At 45.7% G+C, this 24,610-nt stretch overlaps 1 protein-coding gene across 1 annotated transcript; it reads left to right on the forward strand.

Annotated features, from left to right (window-relative positions):
- Positions 1-1,005: 1,005 nt before the first annotated feature.
- LOC122251946 (uncharacterized) lies at positions 1,006-22,155 on the forward strand. The gene is made up of 2 exons (XM_043014202.2): positions 1,006-4,995; positions 19,155-22,155. The coding sequence occupies exons 1-2, from the start codon at positions 3,684-3,686 to the stop codon at positions 19,310-19,312; spliced, it is 1,470 nt and encodes a 489-aa protein (XP_042870136.1). The 5' UTR covers positions 1,006-3,683; the 3' UTR covers positions 19,313-22,155.
- Positions 22,156-24,610: the final 2,455 nt, after the last annotated feature.

Consider the following 24,610-nt stretch of genomic DNA (forward strand, 5'->3'; position numbering starts at 1 on the left):
GAGGGGAGAGTGAGAGAGAGAGAGAAAGAGGATAGGAGAGAGGCGACCGCCAGAAGGATGCGGGGTGACGAAGAGGGAGACAATGGGGGAGTAATGAAGGACAAGTAGGGGAGAGGGGGAGGGGCCGGGGTGGGAAGAGGATGGGAGAAGAGGAAGCCGGAGTCCGGGTAAGAAGGGAAGATTATGAATGACATGAAAGCCACGTTAGAATAAAGGGAAAGGCGGAGAGGGGGAGGAAAGAGAGAGAGAGAGAGAGAGAGAGAGAGAGAGAGAGAGAGAGAGAGAGAGAGAGAGAGAGAGAGAGAGAGAGAGAGAGAGAGAGAGAGAGAAAGAGAGAGAGAGAGACGAGCAGATGGTAAATGAAGAAACAACAGTGATACAAACGTCGCATATATGTTCGTGTCTAATTTATATGAAAACCACGCAAGGAAATTAGTTGTCTGAATTAGAATGAACATCATAAACACACCGCTTACCAAAGAATGTGTGGACGCGATCCAAAACGAGGCTGTAGTTTTTATTTTGATATAATTCCTTGAATTAAGCTCGGCTATTTGTGATCACATCTCTCTCATGCGATTGCTATTATTTTCTCAATCTTAATTAAAAGGAAATCACCATTCATTCAAATCTAAGTTTCTCAATCCGCTTATGTACTCTTTTTTAGCAATCACAAATCAGCTCCTTAAACAAGATTTCGATCAACAAGAATAAATCGGATAACGTGTGGATTAAAACGGTGCGGCCGATAAAGCCAGTTATTAAGAGAGAGGAGTGGGCGGGACGTGTTCGGCCGAGAGGGGTGGGGGTAGGTGGGGGAGGGGCGTCGGTTGAGAGGGGGAAGGGGGGGGTGAGGAGTAGAACGACAATCGCTCTTTACCGATAACACCCAATTGGCGATTTAATGGGCGGGCCTTGGGGAACCCTCAGCGATCCCGCGGTTGGGTTCGGAGCACCCTTGTGTCGGCCGCCCGTCGACCTTTTTTTTGGTCGATTTCATTTTATTTTTTTATTTTTTTACGAATGGTAATCGCTCGACAAAGCTGGCTCTACTACGCGGCGATGTTCATAACTAGTGAAGACGGATCGAGGGACTATAAGGAATAGTGGATAATACATAAGGAAGAAAATGATTGAATAATTACATCCATAGCGAATAGGTGGCAACAACGAAGAGCCTAACGTTGTGTAGATGGTGGGGCTTCTCACGCCACCCCCCCCCCCCCCCCCGCCGCGCCCCTCCCCTCTCCCTTCTCACCCGTCTCCCTGCGTGCCGTCATCAGCCTCACAATAATAAAATCTAAGACAAATCTGTCGAATCACTGATCTAAATGTTGCAAAGCCATCTTATAATGTCACCGTAACTCCCACGGTAATTAAGCATATTAATAGAGAAATTCCAAGTCAAGCCACGAAATGACCTTTTTTTCCCGAGCTTTCTGCTTAACGGTCGGATTTTCGTGCTAATACTCGTACTAATATTTTAGCACATAGGAATAATTGTCACTTTCTTAATCACAGGCATACATTCAAGAGAAGCTCACTTGAATGAAACTAATAGCGAGGTATCATATTGTGTGATCAAAAGGTAGGAAGAAAGTTTGGGGTTTGTTAATCTAATCTCAAAATAGCTTTTACTCTCGATGTGGCTCCTGCTCGGGTTGTCAACTAGAGATTTATGAATATCTTTTTGTGTCTGTTCGTTACCGATTTTTCATATTTAGACGAATATCTTTGCGAAGTCTTATTCTGGGATAACCTCGTATTGGAGCGGTTAATTTTAACAAGCTGAATTATTTACGAATTTATATAACTACATCATTATTCACCACATATGTGCTGTTTATTATACGGATATGTGAATATACCACAAACCCTATTTTATAGTTATATCACCATTTCACTGTCCTTATTGTTAAATAAATTGATCCGCCTGGTTTCTTTACGACAGTAATATCCAAACGAACAATAAACAACAAAGGCCGCTTCGTTGAATCGTTCACGAGGCAGTTGCATTCATAAGACAAACGTTTGCTTGCGCTGACGTTTTCGTTCTTGAAATTAAATGCAGAGCATTGTGAGGCGAGCAGCTGACGTTCTGCATCTTGCATAGTCCTCTTCCTTCTTCTCCTTCTTTAGAGTTAATTTCTTAGCTCTTGGAAGACGTTCGTTGAGAATGTCTTGCAGCGAGAATGAATGTCTTTCAGTTTATTTTATTTGCGTGTTGGCAGGGAGGATGTGAAATGCGAAATGGTCCAGTCAATGCTGGGAAAGGTTGGCCATTTCCACGTTGAACAGGAACCACACTAACTTTACGCCCCCCCCCCCCCCCGATTAATTATTAAAGGTAATATCAGCTAAGTTTCGTGTTTTGTTGAGCGCTCAGTATTGCTCCCCCCTCCCACCACGCCCCTCCCCGCCCCCTCTCTCCGCAGACATATTCACCATCGAGCGTGTTTGGTCACGAATCGATGCTGAATTAAATTTTCATTGCCGACATAAATCACTCGAGATGGGGAATGCGTTTTCGTCGGAGCTTGGCAAACGTTTTATCGCTGCTCCATCTGTATTGACAAGACATTGGATTAGGTTGCATTTGAATACTTGGCTCCTCAATGATGCGAGCTACTCCGGGATTCGGAAATTGATTCCGTGGTTTTTATTCGTAAATAAAACATATCCAAAGACATCGTGCTCCGAGACCACGTGCACTTACAGTTACTTTCACATGCCACCGCCTACAGCCCGACAGGAATCGCTACATTATTCCTCTTTGTACATTCAATGTAATTACTTTAACCTGCGGGTGAACTAAGTACTGTCCACCGTTTCCTCTTCCTGGCGTACTGGCTGATTACTGCAGCCGTCCACGGGCCTAAGGAGGGGAGGGGAGGGAGGGAGGGAGGGAGACTGACAGTCGAGAGATCTCTTGGACCCTCCGGAAGTGCGAGATCGAGTACCAGCATGTTTATATATCAGAGTTGTTGAACTTGGAATGGAATTTCCCTTAATTTACCCCGATCGTGTGCATCGGAAACGCTAATCAATCGCTCGCGGCAATGCCATGGCCGTCAATGTATTACAACATAAATATAAAGCCGTTAGGCGGATTAGAGAGCAGGAGGCCGCTCTTTAGAAGGGCTTTCGCTCAATGTACCGGAATATATTCTAAGATGTGTTCAAACAGCAAAGGGCAAATCCACACCATCCCCGGCGGAATGCACCGACGTGTCGGGTTCCAAACTAAGGATATTTTCTTTGTGGGAGGGTGGCTGGTGATTTCTTTGTGATCTTTATGCCCCAATGACCGCCCGCATGCCCAGCCAGTCCCAGCTGCTACGCTTCCTTTGTCACAGACTGATGCTGATTCTCACAAACTCTAAAAAATCCGTAAAATTATTTGGAATATTCTGAACTTTTTTGTACAAACATTCGTCATAATAACTATGTATAAATAGCATGTACTAAATAAAACCTAATATCAAGTGATCAATAAAAAGAGCGAATGCGCGGAGACCGTGAGAGTTAGTGTGCACGCACCCATCTTCTGTAGCGGCCCATCTGCTGGGATCAGTCAGGGTTAGCACGTCAGAGCGGGAGCACGTTTCTTGAATCGCTGAGTGATCTCCCATGTGGTGTCTGTGGTGTTATATGAAGTGTTGGTAGTGGTGGCGAGAGGCAAGATGGTGTCGAGTGTATGTCGTGGGTCGTATCCTAGCATGACCCCACATGCTTCGCCCTCACGAAAGCCGCTTATTGACCCCCAGAAGGATTATTTTTCACCGTTACAAGTGGAAACCTCCGTGGAGTATGACCTTCCCGCACACATCTATCCGCCGAAAGGCTCGGAGCCTATTCTTATGATACACCCAGGATATGTATCAGCTGTACGGGCTAGGTCTAGAGCCGTCGTTACTCCCTCACCCACTGCAATGGTGGCCACGTCAGGGGCAGCCCGCCCTCTGGCCCCCTTGCAGCTGCCCAACCCACAGCAGCACCAGCAAGTGGCCGGGGCAAGGGCGTCCCGCAGCACACAGCAGCGAACCTGGTGCATGTGTGGAAATCCCAACTGTAATTCTTCTAGTGTCAAATCAGTCAATGTACAGAGTGTTAGAAACGTACAAAGTGTGCATAGCCAAAGTGCTTCAAGAAGTGTACAGAGCCAGAGTGCAAGAAGTGTGCAGAACCAAAATGTAGGAAGTGTGCAGAACCAAAGTGCAAGAAGTGTGCAGAATATCCGCGATGCTAGTATGATGGGCGTTAGCAGCAGCGCCAGCACCATGACCAGCACTACCAGCAGAAGTAGTGCAGCGCTGCTTCAGCAGCAGCAACAGCAGCAGCAACTGGTGTGGGGAAGTGGTGGAAGGTGCTTAGGGCCTTGCTGCAACCCTCGAGCTGCTGCCATGGCTCCTCCACAGGCAGAGTTTGTGGCTCCGGGTCTGCCGCCCTCGCTCCTTGCCCGCACGCCCACACGTGGGACTGCAGGCGGCTCACCCAAGTTACGGGCGGCGCGAACCCGTCGTGGATTATCTGTTGCCAGCAGTGTAAATCTCCCGGATTACTTAGGAAGTGGGCGACCAGCCAGGGTGACAGGCGGTGCTGTACATGTCCACCCACGCCCACGAGCATTATCTACCTCTATGGGTGCTCTTGCCGCGGCGCCCGCCCCTCCCATGGCTCACCAGCACATGGGCATGGGCGCCTCCCTCACCACCTCCCTGGACCTGGCGAGGGCACATGCTCTCACCCCTCGCTCCCTCCAGCCCGTCCAGCAGCAGCAGCAACAACAGCAGCAGCAGCAACAACAACAAACATTGCAGCAGGCCCCCATTGTCTCTACGTCCTCGCTCCTCCATACCGTGGGTCTATCCAGGGACTCCGGCTGTTCCGTGGGCGCCGAGACTGCGGGCGGCGAGTGGGCGTCTGATCGTACCCGCGGCCTCGTCGACTCAGGATTCTGCACGCCCGTCGACCTCACAGACGATTTTGTGGCAGGTAAGATCTCGAAGTCTACGGTGATTTCGCGCCGCATTTCACTACATCCCTTATAACAGAAAATACGCAAAGTTAGTTGTAGTTCATATTTTGTTCAAAGTGTCTTGATTAGTGTTCAGCGTAGTTGTAAAGAGAAAGTTTGATTAAATATTCATGTGCTCCTTAATAAAATGTTGACAAGGAAAATATTTATTAGTGTAAAGTTAAACAGTGAAGTTGAATCAATGTCTCTCAAATGGACAAATGCATGTAATAAGTGTGTAGTGTGAAGTTTATATTACCACTTCAGTATATTTTCCTTTACGTTTGGGTTTCATTATGAAATTTCCCCGAAATGTTTTATGTAAATTTAGTTGTAACAGTGTTGCTGAATCGTGACGAAAAAAAGTGTTCAAATGAAAAGAACTTCGAACTCGCATAATGCACAAGGGAAATCAGCCTTCCATAGCTTCAACAGGTGTGCATGCATGGATAGTACGCATGCAAATTATTTAGCCTTTTACCGTACTCTTTCGTTCGTCTGCACGTGTTCATTCAGAGTTGCAATATTGGTGAAACTGACAGTGTTACATTCCTTACTATGTCTGACAGAGTGTTCGTTATGTGGTTAAGAAAAAAATAACCGCCAACGCTTAACGTATGTTCAAAAAATATTTTAAATGTGCTCAGAAAAAAAAAACTTACTTGCCTTCTTAACCAAGAAATGTACAAGTTCAAATGGTTGAATTACAAATCTTGCCTTTGCTCATCTTGTTATTATTTTCTTTGGCAATTTAAAAATAAACTTTTTTTCATCCCATCAAGAGAAAATGTGTCAGATTCCATGTTGACGATAGAAAATGAAAAGCAAAGAAGTAAAGTGACTCCACCACCTGTCAAGCGTTCATGCGAGTTGGCAAGGTAAAGAAAAACATTTGGTGAAGACATATCAGGTGAAGGATTTTATCATTTTATCGTTAGTCTTTCTGGGAACCTTTTGACTTTCATTTTTATTATGTAGAAGTAGTTCAGTGCCTAGTCGTATATATTTTGTCCAGACGTGAAGCACGGTGGAAGTTAAGAAAGAGAGGTAGAAAATTGGTCACTTGGCAGCCGTCCCAGTCGAGTTCCCAACTATGTTTTTCTGACTATTTTCCCTGCACAATTCTCGAAACTGGAAGGCCTTTTTATGTTGTCAGTTTTTTGTCGAATCTATGTACTCCAGAAGTGGTAAGTAGTACGCACACTAGTGCAGTGGCTTCATCAGAATATAGTAGGAAAAAGGTATTTGGTCTCGTTCTCACTAAGGAAGCTTGAGGCACAACCGAGCCAACAATTCCTCAGTGTCGCCGTGGGTGGGGGCGGGACGTGTATCCACGGCCGCAATCCATATTTTTTTTCTTCTGATTTTATTTTAGGCCTTGGGCGTGGTCGAAAAGTTTAAGGATAATGAGCATGACGACCGGTGGGGAAAGGAGGGGAAGACTTAAGGTGCTTATCCACTGGCGAAACTGAAAGAAAGTTGCACGAGTTGCAAGTCTTTTTTTATGTTATTTATTGATTCCAGTTTCATTCAGAGCAATAGCTATTTCGAACTTCTCTTGCCGAAGTTACACAATTCAATGTAGATTGGTAAGCGATCATTTACTTCAAGTGTTTATTGTCATGACTTGCGTGTTCATGACCCCGCCTTTCATGTGCAGTCAATCGTGATTAACACGCCATCCTCTTTTATGCTACGATGATTATGGAATTACTGTGTTTTTTTATGCTGTTCTCCAAAAAGTAAGAAGATTAATCTTTAACGGAGACTCATCTCATTATGCACTACGCCAAGAATATTAGTTATGAAAAATGCGCTGTAACTATAATATTGAAATTGAAATTGTCAGCCTTCATTAGCATGGTAGAGAACACAAACCGCTAAAGAATTATTGTTGTTGCATGAGTAACGTTTTCTGTTGACGTGGGCGAGTCCTGCGGTTGATTCATAAACGACAGTACGTGCGTATATGCACCCCCCCCCTCCCTCCCAACCCTTCTCCCTCTCAAAGACCCTCCATGGTCTCGTAGGGATGAAGGATGTGGTTTTGGGTGTGGAAGTTGTCTCTACCCAGTTGCCTAAGTCCAGTTTGTCAAGCTTTATGAACGTGAAGAGGAAGAAGAAGGAGGGGGTGGGGGCCGCAAGAAAAGCCGAGCCCCCCCTCCCTACCTTTCTCCCCTCCCCTCCTTCCCTCCCAGGCAAGCATCTCAAACTCATGTTGCTTTATGGGCTGTTCCGAGTGGTTTATGGGGCTTGAAATGTATCCAGGAGGACCGCGTTGCCTCGCCGAGCCCAGATTAGATATTGGTGATGGCGTCGGGTGAAGAACGCGGGCCATATCTCCTCGCCCTATCCCCAGAAGGCTTTCGCGTTCGGTGCTCGCTACGTGGATTTCAAAAAGTATTTTGACGAGGTGCTGCTGAGGCGAGCGAGTGGGGCTGTGTGGTCGGTGAACAGCCTGGCGAGCAGCGTGCTGGACTTGCGGTCGATCGCCACATGTTTACAACCAGCACCGGCCGCACAACGCTCGCCTGCTAGATGACTAGACTCAATTATAAACATTGGTAATCGTTGTTTAATGTAACGGGTTGGATTCACGGATGACACCGAGAGTATTCACAAGGTCTTATCTGTTTACATTTGGAGACGTTGCCTTTTATCGTTCATCGAAATCAAATAAATGTTTAATTTTGTTAGAGAGTATTTTCAGTGAGGCGGTGGGTGCGAGGTATGGCCGGCTAGAGGGATAGGGAGATGGAGAGTTGCCATAGCACGTGTGGCATGCCAGTTAAGAGCGGTGAGATACATATCAGCAATTGACCCGGTAACGATTGAACTGCAGAGGGCGAGGCTGTGGTTGGGGTGGGGGGTGGGGGGATGTATGATGGGGGAAGGACGGTGGGGAAGGGAGAGGGAGAGAACGACCTATTTATTTGCTTTCGTGCCTGATCAGTTGAGGGGCCCGTGTGTATGTATGATCGCCGTCCCATTACGGTTGATTGATTAGTTGGATTCACAGGGACTTTCCCCCTAGTCGCGTTGTTCATTCTTTTTGACACAAAGAGACGTATCTGATCCTCCCGAAGAAGAGAAAAAGCGGCCAAATACGCCGAGCCATTTACTTTGGCAACAATGAAACAGGCGCTCACACGGTCATTTGTCTCCCGGGCGAAGCGCTGGCTTGTTCTTTATGCTCATATTTTATTCCTTCCTTTCATCTTTTATGAATCATGAAACTTGGCGCGGCCGGGATGACGGAAAGGGGAACCGTTGCATCGTTGCACTAAACCGCATGGATTACTGTGCTCGGAATGATTCATAACATCATGCAACCGCCTGATGCTTACTCTAAACGCGCACAGATTACGGAAGGATTTTTCTTTTTCGTTTACAAGGGGACACAATGTGCTCGGTAGATTTTTTTATTATTTTATTATTTTTTGGGGAGACTAAACGAATGCGTGCTGTGCGTGAGGGCTGGAAGGGAGGGGGTAGGGGGAGGGTGGTGGTCGTACCGTACGAGCGGTTAGAGGGGGAAGGGGGGGGAGGAGGTACGGCCGTGTTTAGAATACATACATATAAAAAGTACTGGGACGCCGACAATAAAAGAAGTTAAATAGACTACCTGAAAAGTTTGTCGGTGGGTTGATGGGAAAACTTGCGTCGTCACCCCTCCCTTACCCCCCTCCTTCCTATCCGACCTTCCTCCTATGCGAGGGACCCCCGACCCTACCCCCCGCAACCACCCTGCTTCCCCCAGGCGCCCAGTGGGTAACAATAAGAGACTCCCACCTAGGCGCTAGAAGGGCCGCGAGGCCTGGGGCCGATTGTGACCATTCTCCACCATTGACACGGCCTCGTTAAATATATTTTCCACAGGAACAGACGTGGTCCCTCGTAAACAGATTGTGTTTGCGAGACAGAGTGAGTGTATGAGTGGCGTGTTTACATATGTGTATAATTGTATATATTTATCTACACACACACACACACACACACACACACACACACACACACACACACACACACACACACACACACACACACACACACACACACACACACATATGCATACAAGGAGAAAGTCACGCTGTCAAATTATTACTTGTACTCAATCCGAAAACTTCAACAAATTCATTTCAGTTTATTTATGCGTTGATATTAGTTAGCTTGGATGCAGATCTTCTCTCCCCTCCCCCCTCCTTTTTATTCTCTCCTGTTTCCTGCGTTAGAGCGATATCAGAAGCATTAATCTTCACAATGCCACACTCGGAATCGGCGAAAATATACCCCCACCCTCTGAGGCGCCGTTCCATTTAATCATACTTGTACCCCTCTTCCCCTCTCCCTCCCCCACCCTTCACACGCTTCCCTCAGGACCCCATCCCTGCCCCTTTTCCTTCGCTCAGCCAGCATGTTCTCTCTCGCTCCCCTCCTCCCCCCTCCCCTCAGACCCTTCCGTCCCCCCCCCCCTTCCGTCCCCTCTCCAAAATTCCGCCTGTCGCTATTCCCACGCACGGGGTCCGTTTACTAGGGTTACTTTTATGAATATATTATAATAAAAACATTTTTTTCGATTCCCTTTAACTCTTATCCGTGTGTTTATTTATCTGCAGAACTAGGTATAGAAATGACATTGCGAGAGATGGATAGCTCGATGAGAGAGTGTCTGGGGAGGATTTGTAAGAGTGATTGTTGAAAAGGGAGTTTAAGAGCGTGAAGAGTGAGCGACGGCGAATCGGGGTAAGGGTGTAAAGGCCTCTCCACACAGCCGGTGCGTCAGGAAGAGAGAGGTCAGGGGCGGCGACTGCCACTCTAAGGTCGTGGCCTCCTTCCATTTACGAGGCATGGGACGCGGGTGAAGGCACGACCTGCTCTTTCTCTTCTCTCTCTCTCTCTCTCTCTCTCTCTCTCTCTCTCTCTCTCTCTCTCTCTCTCTCTCTCTCTCTCTCTCTCTCTCTCTCTTTCTCTTTCTCTCCCTCTTTCTCTCTTTCTTTCTCTTTCGGTTGTCTCTTCTCTCTCTATCTCGTTCAGCTTTCTATTCCTTTTTCTTTCCTTCTCATCTTGCCTCGCCTCTTCTCTCATCTCTTCTTTCCTCCTCTTTCGCTCTCGCTTGCTCAATTCCTCCTCTCTTTTCATCCTCGCACAGCCCTTGTCTCAGAATACAGCGAGTTCATGACACCCTTAGATACTTCCTTGTGGATTTCACGCGTTACGTTTGGCATTCGACGTGCGGCAGTTATCCAGCCATGTGAATACCGGGCTCAAGGCTCCCTTTTGAGTCGTCCATTTTTATAGAAAACGATAAGCAGGAAAGAGATCTGGAGCTTGTATGAGGCTCTATATAAAAAAAGTGGCAACGCTGTTCTCCCTCTACCTTGCCTCTCCTTCACCCTCTGCCGTCCCTCCCCATCACCCTCTGTACCTTCCCTCCCCATCACCCTCTGTACCTTCCCTTCCCTTCCTATTTTCTCCCCCTCCCCCCCATCCCCGCACGCTGAGGTAAGCCTACACACGGCACGGGAACCCAGCCCGTGGCGGCGCCCTGATCTGCCAACCGGCATGTTGTGATTCGATGTCGCTAATGCCACGATTGGCTCGCTCTCAACCGGTGCCTGAGTAATCATAGGGCAGAGCGAAGAGGCGGCTGGGGCGGGGAGGGGGAGGGGGAAGGGGAGGAGTGGAAGGAGGGCGGGAGAACTTTGCCGATGATTGATCAAATTCGTATTCAAAGCTACTGTTATAATAACTGGTTTCGTTAATTAATGTGTGATTCGTTCTGAAGATTGTACCCATAGGCATTAGAACTTTCTACGTCACTATGGATGGTTCCATAACGGACGGCTTGACAGAGGAACTTGCCACCCCTCCCCCCACCTCTTCACCCCCGCCAGTTAGAGCACGCGTGTCCCTCGGGGGTGCCTCCCCCGGGTGAATGATGGTCCTTGGGTCCCGGGTGTGACTGCGGGGGCCAGCACAGTCACGAGGAAGTGGGATCCCGCTAATTGCTTGACGAGCAGGAGGTCGTCCGTTGCTTGCGTGCGCGGGAGGTTAATCATATTGATATTATTACACGTTTCCTTGGAGCGCGTCGCCTGCTTTCTCTGGAAGGGAAGGTTTAAACAAATGTATGCATACGTAATACTTACATATACATATGTATTTATATAGCAATCTATCTAATTATACATAGGTATATATGTACATATATACACATGTGTGTACATACAAACACACACATGGATATTTATCATTCCTAGGGCCAACACGGACTGGCTATCCCTCAGGAGTTGCTCGACTCGGATAACAGTATCCAAAATGATCCCCGACACACGATAACCGTTTCCTGTTTTATGCCGAGTCTCATGCATCATAGGGCCTGTTGCGTGCATGGGTGCTCGCTTATTTACGACCCCGGTGACTGTCGAAAAGCTTTTTTTTCTTTTCAGTTTCCATGCATAAACTATTTTCCTCACTTTTGGTAGATCTGCAGTTTGTTATTTGTATATGTGTGTGTATGTATGTATGTATGTATATATGCTATATATGTATATGAATTTGTGTATGTATGTATATATATATATATATATATATATATATATATATATATATATATATATATATACATACATACATATACATTGTGGTTTTAAGGGTAGGCACAGAGGTGGAAACAAATACATCTTTCTTTCAGTCTCAAAATCCTCTGAATAATAGACACAAGGGAACGAAAATGAACCTTCCCCAAACTGCCATTATAGACTGACTTTGAAGGCTTTTGTATCAGCTGGGAAGGGGAAGGAGAGGTGGAGAGGGTAGGATGGGGGGGGGCGTGCAGAGACCGGCTCTCGCAGAACCACTAGTTTTGATTCGCTTTCAGATTGTTTCGTTTCGTCCGTTGAGAACCGGGGTGGATATATTTTCAAACTTTTTTTTTCTGTCGTGGTTGAAAGGGGGGGGGGGGTGCATGATTTAATGTTATTTTCAAAACAAATTTTAGACGGTTTAGTGACGCGTTTGTGGTAGAGTGATAGAAAACGGTTTTCCTTTTGAGTATTTGATTAAAAAATATTTGAAAAGGGAAAGAGGAGAAAGGCGTACTCACAGAAAGACAAGTAATCAAAAAAGTCTTTTGACAGAAGATGGAAATTGCAAGGGTCGAAGTAGGAAAACTAGTGAATTAGGCATTATTTAATAATGACTGCTAAACAAGAAGGCTCTCTCTCTCTCTCTCTCTCTCTCTCTCTCTCTCTCTCTCTCTCTCTCTCTCTCTCTCTCTCTCTCTCTCTCTCTCTCTCTCTCTCTCTCTCTCTCTCTCTCTCTCTCTCTCTCTCTCTCTCTCTCTCTCTCTCTCTCTCTCTCGCTCTCGCTGTCTCCCCATCCTGTTCCTCTCCCCCTCCTCCTTCTCCTCTCTCCACTCTCACAAGTTATTCACGTTTCAGTGGATTCTCCGGCGTGACTTTTGTTCCCTGGGGCGGCTCGTGTGGGGCGTAAACATGTATTGATTGAGTCTCTGTTCACTCACGTCCGAAAGATTTGTATGTTTGAATGTGTGCGTGTGTTTCGTTACAGCAGGGGGAAATATGATCATCTGCTCAAACACGCTAACACACACACACACACACACACACACACACACACACACACACACACACACACACACACACACACACACACACACACACACACACACACACACACACACACACACATGGGGTCCTTGTAGTAACAGCTTATTTAGTGACATGTTCATCCGCTTCTCAAGCTTTCCCTAAATCGCTCTTTTCATTAAAGATCCTTTGACTTGACTTTCTGGAGCACTACCATCTCTTTCCGTTACCAAGGCAGTGGTAGGCCTAAGGCACTGCTCTGACAAACAGCAACGCTTTCCCAAGACAGCACGACGGCATCAAGTCTTGGTGATGTATGGAGCGAGTCCGGAGCTGGAGTATAGCCAGTGCAGCTGCTGTTGTAATGGTACTGTTATCTGGGGCTGCTTCATGTTCTTTCCTCATTTGTTCCAGGATCGGATGTGTGCTCGTCCTATGTGCGTTGGGGAAAAGGGAGGAAGGAGGAGGGGGGGGGTGTTAGGCTTCTTCGGGGCAACAGATGCTCTCCTTTCATCCTGTGTGTCATGGTCTTTATCCGAAATATTTTACTTATTAATGGAAAGTAAGCACGTTGCTCAATAACTAAAGTCAGGACCTACGTCAGCTAGAGGGTATTTGCCCCCCAGTGTACAAGCGGGGCTTAGGGTTGGCGGTGGCAGCGGCCCCTACAGAAGGTAATCTCTCTTCAGGCTGTTTACTGACGGGCCCGAGTGCACTTACCGTCCCTGCACGGATGCCTATTAGAGGTATCTTTTTTTGATTTCTTTTGTAAATAATATACGGCCGGTATCTGATTGCCTCCGAGTAATGGATCCCTCTGAAAAGTCGACGTTCCATAGTAGAAATGATATATCCCACGAATACGGACCAAACAAGATATTTAATGCAGGGAGCTTCTGGTAACGACGGCGGGATCTGACGGCCATATAACCGGGACGCCTGTTGGGATTTATTAATGGTCCCTAAGAACTGACGCTTAATCCTAGGCTACGGCTTATTGGTCGGGTGTTGACGCAGCGAGGTACGGTGTTTGTGGTAAAGGTGGCTGTTTATCCTCCGTCGGGGAGAGGAAACCCTATCATTGTACACGTAATAATCTCTTGTGCCTTGTGCTTATAATGGATTCAAGCGGCATTATGTATTAAGCGAGGCTGTAAAGTGTATAGATTAATCCAACGTTTCCTCGAAGAGAATAGCTTGTTACAATGTGCTTAATAAGCGAGCCTCTTCAATTAAGCTTTAGACTTTCCAAGAACATTTACAATTTTCAGCTCGCTAATGATTCAGTCTTCTCTTCACGTTGTGTTTCCCCGCCCTTCCACTTTTACTCCCTCCGTTCTCCCCACTCGATCCACACGTTCAACCCCTCGCCCGCCGGCACCCCCCCCCCCCACTTTCACTACTCGCTCATTCACATCCTTCGCACAAAGGTTCTCCAGCATTGATTTTTCCGTGTAGAGCACATATACAAAGAAGGCGGGAAAGATGCCATTCGAATTGAAATATCTGCAAATTACTCGAAAGCTGAATGGAAACCAGACTTGATTTTATTTTCAGTGTCTCCCCTCGACGAGGTAATTGAAAGCAGAAAAGCGACGAGCATTATAGATTTACGGATTCTTTTATTTGACAGTGTGTTGCAGGGCTTGTGACTGACTGCTCATGGAGTGATTGTTGTATGTCGTGGCCAGACGTGTAGGTGAGGGTCGTCCGGCTACGGTAGGTCGTTCAAGGACGTCGAGTGTGTGTGTGAGTGCGTGCATGCATGGATGGTATAAGTGAATTTGTTCAGTATGGGAGTAGCAGTTTCTCACTACCGAGAGAGCGACTGACGAGTAGCATCCCCGCAGACATGTGCATTAAACTTATTAAAGATACGAATCTCACATCCCGCATCATGTTGACGTTACAAAATGTATCGCAAGAACTTCTAGAGACTTTGTCAGTTTGCCGGCGGAGTCTTGGGGCTGCTTGGGGGAACGTGTATATATAAAGTACGCGAGACATGTGCAATCTCTCGTGCAGAAGTTGCCTCCATTTCGCCCCCGCGACGGAATCCTTGAGTCTCTGAAATGTGTTATTGTAGTTTCCGCGGTTCTGGCCGAGGAGGCGAAATTTCCCCTGTGAAACCGTTTTCTGTCGACCTTACTGACCTTTACGGGCTTGAGCGTCGGTAAGGAAAGTCGGGGATTGGATGAATAATGTAATGAATTCCGTAAAGGACGTCTGCGGAGATACTGAAGCAGCCGAGTTTTGCGTCTCAAGTTACTTTCAAATTTCCCTTCATCTTTTTTCCTGTCTCTTAGATTATTTCAAGGAACGGTGCACGGGCGCTGAAACAGTTGAAATATTCGTAGAATATGCTTGAGTGACGAGGAGGGCAGTGTACGTTCTGAGGCAATGCATACATGACACACCACGTTAGAACTGGTCATGTTTGCTGACATTATATCTTTAATATGTGCAGTATCTTCGTGTTTATTTATTTTTTCTCATGGGATATTACCTTACTTGCTATCTCAAATCTCGACATTACAAGTAGTTCAAATGTGATACAGAGAAGTCGAGAATCAGGGAGGCGTGGATAGTGCACCACGCCAGCCGGATGCAGCGAAGGCGAGGGCATGGATCTTGCTAAAGTTACGGCCGACGAGTTTTTACTCCACGGCTGTAGATTCACGGAGATGGAGGAGGAAGTTTAAGCCCTTCCCTGCGCGCCATTAGAGGCCACGTTACTGTTCGGCCGGAAAGAGACGAGTGGAGGTGATATTTCTCGATTATTTTGGGGGGAAAACCGACGGTAACTTTAGCTCTCCGGGGACACGCAACGGATGTTCCCTTTGATATCCGGCCGCCTTTGTGTCGACATCCACCGGCCTGTTCTAGGTTGACTAGCACTATAACGTGAAAATGGATATGAAGTCATGAGGCGCTTGTGCGAACGTGATGGCCTCAACATGCTCTGGCCGCAGCGTTTTTGTGGACAGGGCTACAGATCGTGACGTTGCACTGACGTCATTATCTGGCGCTGACGTCACGGCTGGTGCATCTTGGGTTCCCCGCTTGTTCTCTCATCAGCGGGTCAGGCGGGATTTGTGAAAGCATGGCTTATCGCGCTTCACAGTCATGTACTGACGTCATGGAACATATCCAGAATGCAGATGAGGATGTCGACATCTCCTACCGGATTGTTCTTCTACGATGTTACCTCGCAGAACAATATCTCTGACGTCACAATTCCAGCAGGCGTGGCAAAGGATGCTCCTCCTGTTCGTCACCTCCGGTTTCGTATCACCCTGTGTACAGTTCTAAGCGAGGCGGTGTAACAGGGAGCAGCCGGATGTTTCGGAAACCAAGGATGCCCGCCTTCGTGGAAGATGATTAACATAAACGATGCCCAGGAATTGTAAGAAGTTTGATAATTTGCATGACGGATAAGGTAGTTGTGGCGAGACCATATGGTTCGCTATTGATATTATTTTGATACTAATGGAAATTATTATCTATGTATAATTAGATTACGAGTAAAAGAGAGAGAGAGAGAGAGAGAGAGAGAGAGAGAGAGAGAGAGAGAGAGAGAGAGAGAGAGAGAGAGAGAGAGAGAGAGAGAGAGAGAGGGGGGGGGGGTAGCCTCCTTCATACACAATAGCCACCAGTAGTCTCTGGCAAGAAGTTACCCCTTGATTATATCAGCACTTACGCAAAACCGTCTTAATGCAGGGAAAAGATCCTTTTGAAATCCGTGTTGCCATCCGAACAAGTAAATGGAGTTTCTTGATAAAAAAAATAGTCAGAGACGTGAATAACGAACCCGATGAATACGTTGCCTTCCCCTCCTTTCCCCTCCCTCCCTCCCTACCACCCCACCCTCTTCTACCCATTAGACTGAGGGCGGAGGAGGAGTCTGGATGACCTCCCACTAGGACTCGTCTGCCTTGCCTCGGGCGTCAACAGCCTGGCGCCGGGCTCCTTCTGCGGGCCGACGCTGGGGAAGGGAAGGGAAGGGAAGAAGTGCCTGCATGCCCACCACTCCTCAAGGCTGTTCCACTCGTTTACTCTTGCATATAGTTGTTTTTGCGTTCTTTGCTTGTGAGTTCAGGTCCCTGATTTCCCGATGGTGAAATTGTCGATTGTTCTCAAGCCAAATTGTGGTCTAAGAAAAAAAAAACGAGAGATAAATAAAAGGAAGTGGGGCTTGCTAGAGTGTTCTTGGAAGATGTCATGGAGGTTCGAGTGTGCTGGGAGGAGGGGATTTCTCGTCACCTTCAGGAGAGGCCGCGCCATTGTGCGTTATGAAGGCTATTGTAACAGTGAAACCATTGTGGCAAGTTAACCTCTCGGATTTGAGTTTATTGCATATGGGCATTGTCTCCGTGCATTTGCTTGTTCTCTTGCTTGTCTGAGTCATATTTTGCAAGCTTGATGTTCTATTCTTTCGTTTTTTGTTTCTCTCAAAGTTGTTTACAATTTATCAAGCCGCTTTCAAGTCGTTCGAACAAAGGGTCGTCCGTGCTCTTTAGGCAGGATTAAACGACTTCTTCTAAGAGACGAGGATGCCGATCTGGGAATAAGGAAGGGATAGAACTACGACAAGCGAAAAAGCGTCACAGAGCCACGTTAATCAGGTTAGACAATCACGGCAAAAACAGGCCAGAGTGCCAGCCAGACGAGGGTGATGGTGCCAGCACAGCACGGCTCTTTGGCCCCGCACAAAACAAACAGATAACTGTATTCCCCCGTGACGTCAACATCCAGACATTGGGTAGCCGTGACAGCTTCAACAAAAAAGGGAGAGGTTGCAGAATGGCTCTTGCAACGTAGTGAAGGTTTGAGAAGCGAGTCAAAAGAAGCGAGCTGCTGATTACAAAACTTGTCAGCGATAAAAGAATATGACAGGCTTTATTTATTTCCAATTCAGAAAGCTTTGTTATTATTTCAACGTCATGATTTTGCAAATTCCTTTCCTTATTTTATACACTAAACTATCAAATGCGAACAGATTTGCAACAGGATCCCACTCCATCCCAAACACCAAGTAGGTCATCCCGCATGCTAGTTAATAGCCCCACATACGATAACAAGGACTAGCCGAAGTTAACCAGAGTCGAGTTCAAAGTGACAGCTCTGAAGGTTAACAGCACGGCGATGACAAGCAGCTAGCGAGACGAGACGAGACGTGGTGGTGGTGGTGGCGCGGGCGATGCTGATGGCAGCGCTGTCGATTGTAACATGTTTCTCTCTTTTTCTTCGGATTTATCTCTTCCTTTCTTCTTCTTCTTCGTCATCGTCTCCTCCTCTTCCTCCATTTGTTGTGATTTTTGTATCATTCTTCCCTCCCCATTTTTTCAAGACGTTCAGCAGTCTGTGCCTTCCTCTCTGATAACGACCAGCGTCTTGGCACGGAGCACAAAAGATGCTAAAAAGAAAGAGAAAACAACTTAAGTATGAAAATAGAATCGGGGTGATTATAAAGGAACTCTTTAAACACGTCTCCACGGGGTCACGACAGAGCTGACGGGCTCCATATGTCAGCCTCACGGAAGGGACTGGTTATTACACATGATGAGTGAGCACTGTCGGCACTCTTCTGAGCACTGGTTCTCGCTTGAGGTAACTCGTACTCCTTCCACTTACCTCTTTCTCAGACGAAGTAATGTTTTTTGAGATATGTTTCTCTCTATTTCTCTCTCTCTCTCTCTCTCTCTCTCTCTCTCTCTCTCTCTCTCTCTCTCTCTGTCTCTGTCTCTGTCTCTGTCTCTCTCTCTCTCTGTCTCTGTCTCTCTTTTTCCCTCCCTCCTCCATGCACCGAGTATGTGGCCTTGTTTTGGATTGACTCGAGGTTGAGAAAATGCTGCCTCAGATTAGGGTCACGGGAGTTGTGTCAGCGTTGCATTATAGTCGTATAAACACACCAGGCGACCCGGTGCGTGCCCAGGAGGGAAGGCAAGGGAAAGGTGTTGGGTAACTCACTCTCTCTCTCTCTCTCACTCTCTCTCTCTCTCTCTCTCTCTCTCTCTCTCTCTCTCTCTCTCTCTCTCTCTCTCTCTCTCTCTCTCTCTCTCTCTCTCTCTCTCTCTCTCTCTCTCTCTCTCTCTCTACCTCCTCCTCACCTTCCCTCTCACCTCTTTTTCTTCGCCTGCTATCTCCCATTTCTTCCCCCTCCCCATTTCACTTACTACAAAGAAATAATCATGAAAAAACACGGTCGGTGAATACATGCGGGTGACTCGGAGCAGTTTGCCTTGGGTGTGAGACTTTTCCCACATGGCTGTCCGGATGGATGGGCGGGTGGGCGGTGGCAGCAAGCAAGGGCGTCTCGTCGGGAAGTTCTCACTCATTGTAAACTGTACCTTCTGGAGTCCTTCGGCACAGTGTCATAATTGCTCTTTTGGAAAGGGAGGGGCGCTGTGGGATGGATAACTTCGGTGATTTTTATATGACTTCTCTCTGTGTGTAATGCTTAGATTAAATTCGCAGCTGCATTTCCGTTTTCGGTAGAACTAACGTGTTTTTCTTCTTCTTTGCAGATACGCTTAGCTTGGGCGGCAGCTGGAAGGAGCCCTCCACGCCGTTATCCTCCTCCATGACCTCCTCCAGCAGCAGTAGCGGCGTGCACACCTCCTCCCTCCTGCCAGGGGCCGCCCACCACTACCTCCCGCAGCCCTTGTGGAACTTGGCCTATTAAGGTCGCTACGCTTACCATGCAGCGGGGCCGGGGCCTGGGGCGCCTCGCCATGGGGCTGGCCGCACCTCCTGCTGGGGACGCCCGCGCGACGGGGGAAGCTCGGGGAACAAACGTAGTCGTTTTATCCGATTTTCTAGTGTTTAGTCAGTGTCTTCTCGTGTCCGAAGGCCGCGCCTCCACCAGTACGTGGCGGCGGAAGATTTGATCCTTGTCGAAAGAGTAGTCCCCAGCAGCCTCCACGAGCACGATGCATGTGTGTCTCTTACGCCCGCCCCGCGCGCCCCGCGAGCTGACCCCCGGCCGCGAGCGCCCCGGCCACGAGCGCCCTGGGTCGCGGCCCCGTCATGCTCTCTCAGAACCAACACTGTGCTGTGATACGCCGTGCTGGCCTCCGGAGCCTCGTCGCCATCGTCAGTCCTCCTCCTCCTCGTCGTCGTCATCTTCATCATCAGTGTCGTCGCAGTTCACATTAGCTTAGTAGCGAGAAATAAAAACCGAAAACAAAAAACGACAAGAGCAGCAGCGCCATCGGGGGCAGGGTCGTGTACGCGCGTCGTCTCGAGGTCACCCGTCGCCGCCGTGTCGTCTTGTCGTCGCCGTAGCGAGTCGTCATACATCGTAGTTGAGCCAGAATCATCGAGTGCCGACTCGAGTCATCATCGGGAATCATAGTAGTCGGCGCTTAGTCATCAGCGCATCAGCGAGCTTTTCGTCATCCGCTAATTATCTCATGGTGTACTTTTAAGTGTGGAAACTTATGGGTGTGCTACGTACAGGAATTATAATATTAATGGTAATAATAACACAGGGGTTAGTTGAGCCAGTGAGCGTTGTCTATATCCACTTTGTTAGTTTGTAGGTATCTATTCCAGTCACTCCATCCTATGGCAATATTTCACTGTTATTTACGCCAGCCCCTTTGGAACGGACTCTGAAATAGCACTGTGGAATTTGTATCTGCCATTGAAGTGGTCTTGATCCTCCCACGACTGGCACAATGCCGACCTTTTATCGACGCAAACGGACCAGAACCTTTTCCTCAAGAGCTCTTTTAGAATCCGTGCCTTAAGTCTTGCACAAACGATGCTGTAAACATCGGTGTACTAAGCTTGTCGGCATTAATTAGTGTTTTGTAAAGCTGAGTAGGAATTTTTAATGATAAGGTAGACGGAAGTGAAAGTGAGAGACATTGTTAGGGTAGACTTTTAGGTGTTAATTTAGCTCTTTGGAAAAATAATAAAAAATACGCTTATTAGAATCCATGAATCATAACTTTTTGGTCAATAACTCATCTGTCATTCATTTTAGATTACATTTAGGTTGTATGTTTAGTCTTAACCCTTAAGTTATACTAATTTTTGTTATCTTATTTATAGTCCTTCTGAAAGTCTGTCAATAATTTGCTCCACAAAGTTTACTTGCGTTTCTTAGGATCATTTGTCATGAATGAATTTTCTAGTACAATCCAGTTGTGTCCTTTTTTTATTTACTTTTATTTCGAAGTTCGCGAATATGAATAAACGCATTTATGAGGATTCATCATTATCACTTTAAATGTATCGAAACATTGTATCAATGTCTTTATTGCATGGCTACCTGAGTCAATTATCTTAAAGAATAATATCTTGTTCGTGGCATTATAGCTGTACGTGAGGATTGAGTCGTTTATAAGGCACCAGGACGGGAGGTCCCTCGTCACCAGGGAGGGTCCAGCTGGTTGGACCACCTGAACGCCATCTGTGACTGTCTTGCACCATCTGCGTGTAGACGCCATTGATCGCGTCAGGTGGACTTGCCTCTTAGACGTTGAAACATGGCTAACTGTGCCATGGCAGTTAGTAAGAGTCTAGAGCCAGGTCTCTATTGCTTGATGTATCTGTGAATAGCGTCAACGGTAAAACCTGGACTCAACATTGGTAATGGCCTGTAGGTTAGACCCAGAAGCTGAAAGAATATTATTCTGTTCACTTGACATTCATCATGATGTTTATGTCAAAGGGTGATCATTGAGGTTTTTCCACTGAGAACATGAAGTATTTCTGCATTTATAGATCACCTTTTCTCTTCTATTCTTGAAAGCTTCTGGTGTGCAGCGTAGCCGGTCTATTGTCCATGTTGAATAGATGCTAATATTGTTTCACGTACGAAGCACGATGGAAATTTGATCTCCACTTTTTATCTGTAGTGTAAAGTCTACGACGTTATGGACATACGAGCGACTCTGAGCCTTGTGTATATTCGCTTTTAGGTGCACAATTACATGACAGGGATAATTCCTTTTTTATTTATTTGCCTTTACTGTGTTTATTTTGATGACGTGATGAAGAATTCAGGTGTGTCAACGACTGAGGCATGAGTTCCACGGTTGCACAATATGTGTTGTCTTCATGTAAAGCCTCTTTATGTGCCATGGGTGCATAGGGCACTAATCTCTCTCTATATATAGTCTTAGACTCCGAGTCGCTTGTTATGGCATCTTAGTCGATTCTTGTGTTGCACTTGGTGTTCGAACGTGTCAACTTTGCGTGCAATAAGTCTTTCAAAATGTAATGGTTGCAAGGCAGCTTATGTTGATTAGGCTTCAGACTCAGACCTATTTTTGTGATGCTAACTTTAGCTTTGATGTACATATGTAAAGAAAAAGATGTACATAAGGAGCCTAGTTTGTTTGGAAACAAATTGTATCTGTGATTCATTTCGGTGCGTTGGAAACAGTGCATCTCAGCTTGTAAATATTCATATTTGTATATTTAATGTGTACAGGAAGTAATTTTGCACTTGTGCTTGAATTTTAACGTGTAAAACTTGTGATATGTGAAAATAAAACAAAAGCCATTTAATAACATCTTTCTCTTGTCATCAGCTTGGAAATAAGAAACAAGATGGTGGACATGCGAAAATATATATATAAACATTAAGCCACTGAAGGAAAAACAAAAATAAAAGCAAATGCAGTATCTAAAGCACACGCTTTAAGAACAGCACGTCATAAACCAGTATTGCACTCACTGGATTTTATAGATCCAGGATGTAAATGATAGTGCTCAGTATTCTGATCATGAATAATATAAACAAACAAGCAATGAACATATTTGGCACTTGAGTAGAAAATAATAGAATAATGTTCGAATTTGATAAAAGAATTATGTCGATTCGTAAAACTCTTCAGAATTAGGTACTTGATCTTATCAATGTAAAGTAAAAAGATCAGTACAGAAGATATTGAGCAATTCTTTATATATAATCGATGTGTAGTGATAAAGAAAAATAAGAAAAGAAATGCATATGTTAAAAACGATAATAACAAAATAAATTGAAATAATGATATAATAATGATAATGATAATGACATCGATCATGATATTAACAATAATGAATAAGACAATTATGATGATATGAAAAAGTGAAAAATCATCTGATAGAAAGAAAGAATTTTATAATTGATGAGTTGATTTCTTTTGTCTATGAAATAGGACAGTTGCTGCAGACTTCTTATAAGATATTTTCGTGACTCACTTTCAACAATATCAATACCCCCCTCGCTCTCATTCTCTCTCTCTCTCTCTTTCTCTATCTTCCTCTATTCCTCTCTCTCTCTCTCTCTCTCTCTCTCTCTCTCTCTCTCTCTCTCTCTCTCTCTCTCTCTCTCTCTCTCTCTCTCTCTCTCTTCTTCTCTCTCTCCCTCTTCTCCTCTCTCTCTCTCTCTCCCTCCTCTCTCTCTCCTCTCTCTCCCTCTCTCTCTCTCTCTCTCTCTCTCTCTCTCTCTCTCTCTCTCTCTCTCTCTCTCTCTCTCTCTCTCTCTCTCTCTCTCTCTCTCTCTCTCTCTCTCTCTCTCTCTCTCTCTCTCTCTCTCTCTCTCTCTCTCCTCTCTCTCTCTCTCTCTCTCTCTCTCTCTCTCTCTCTCTCTCTCTCTCTCTTCCCCCCCCCCCTCCTCTCTCTCTCTCTCTCTCTCTCTCTCTCTCTCTCTCTCTCTCTCTCTCTCTCTCTCTCTCTCTCTCTCTCTCTCTCTCTCTCTCTCTCTCTCTCTCTCTCTCTCTCTCTCTCTGTCTCCCATTCTCTGCGTTTCACCTTTTATTCTAATTTCTTTTCCAAACACCCCCAAACATATATAATTAATTGTTTTTTGCTTTGATATCAACGAAACTAAGAAAGCGAAGAATGAGAATTCAAAGCAACAACAATGAAAGCAAAATACCACTCTTTATGTAATCGAAACAGTGACTTTTTATCACAACTTTTTTCTTCGATAAATTCCATGATAGTCTTATCTGTTTTCTGATAAGGGAATTATCAGTCACTGTCCATAAACCCCGAACAAAAAAATCTGTGCCATCATGCAACGATAACATTTCACGCGACTTGATAATGTTTACTGAGCAATTGATGAGATGTTTGGCTATGAGATTCATGAATATGTTTTGTTTTTCTGTTATGAAAAGAGGGAAAAACGGAGACTTGGGTATTTATACACTTACTTTGCCACATATGAAACCAAAATAATTTGGAAATTTTGATTTTATATAATATGAGGAGTTTAACAGTATATACGGCCTTAGAAAGGTTGAAATAGAAAACGATAAAAATTTTGACATAGCATATCAGAAAGTCAAGACTAGTTGCCATGTCACTCCATCACTCCATCACTCCATCACGCCTTATATCTTCCGCCATGACAGGTGTCGAATATAACTGACGGGAATATTTGCACATGAACACAAACGCACACCTATTTTCACGTGCATACACGTGTATACGTTCACATACGCGAAAAAAGGAGATACCTATAATTACATATACACGACTGAAATATATCAAACTCTCTTTTCATTAACCCAAGTGAAATACTACACTGTGGCAACTTTGCCTAGAAGTCATAGCGTGGGAGAATAAAACGTGGGCTCCGTGCTGTGAAAGATGAGGGTAAGTGTGGGCGTTGGTTCTAAGCTACGACTACCTTGTACAGGAGGTTCTGGGTAACGACTACTATATATAGGAGGGTGGTGGGTGGGCTGGGTGGTTGTGGGGATTCCAGTTAAGGGAAGGAGATGCTAGAGAGGACGAGCATATGTGCATACGAAGGAAAACATTTTCGGAATTGTTTGACGACGTAAATTTAGATAAATCCCCTTTCATGATTCATAATAATCGTAAGGCTTTGAACTGAATATTCTTTATAGTTTAAGTAGCTATAAATTTTCCTGATAAAGTACCCTTTCATGAATAATAACGTTGTGAGAGATTTCTAAAAAAAAAAAAAAAAAGGCTTTTGAACTAGTAATGATACTCTCTTGGACATTAC

The sequence above is a fragment of the Penaeus japonicus genome, unplaced genomic scaffold (assembly GCF_977035675.1).
Source record: "Penaeus japonicus unplaced genomic scaffold, GWHDUDI00000001_assembly GWHDUDI00000016, whole genome shotgun sequence".
Taxonomy (NCBI): Eukaryota; Metazoa; Arthropoda; class Malacostraca; order Decapoda; family Penaeidae; genus Penaeus; species Penaeus japonicus.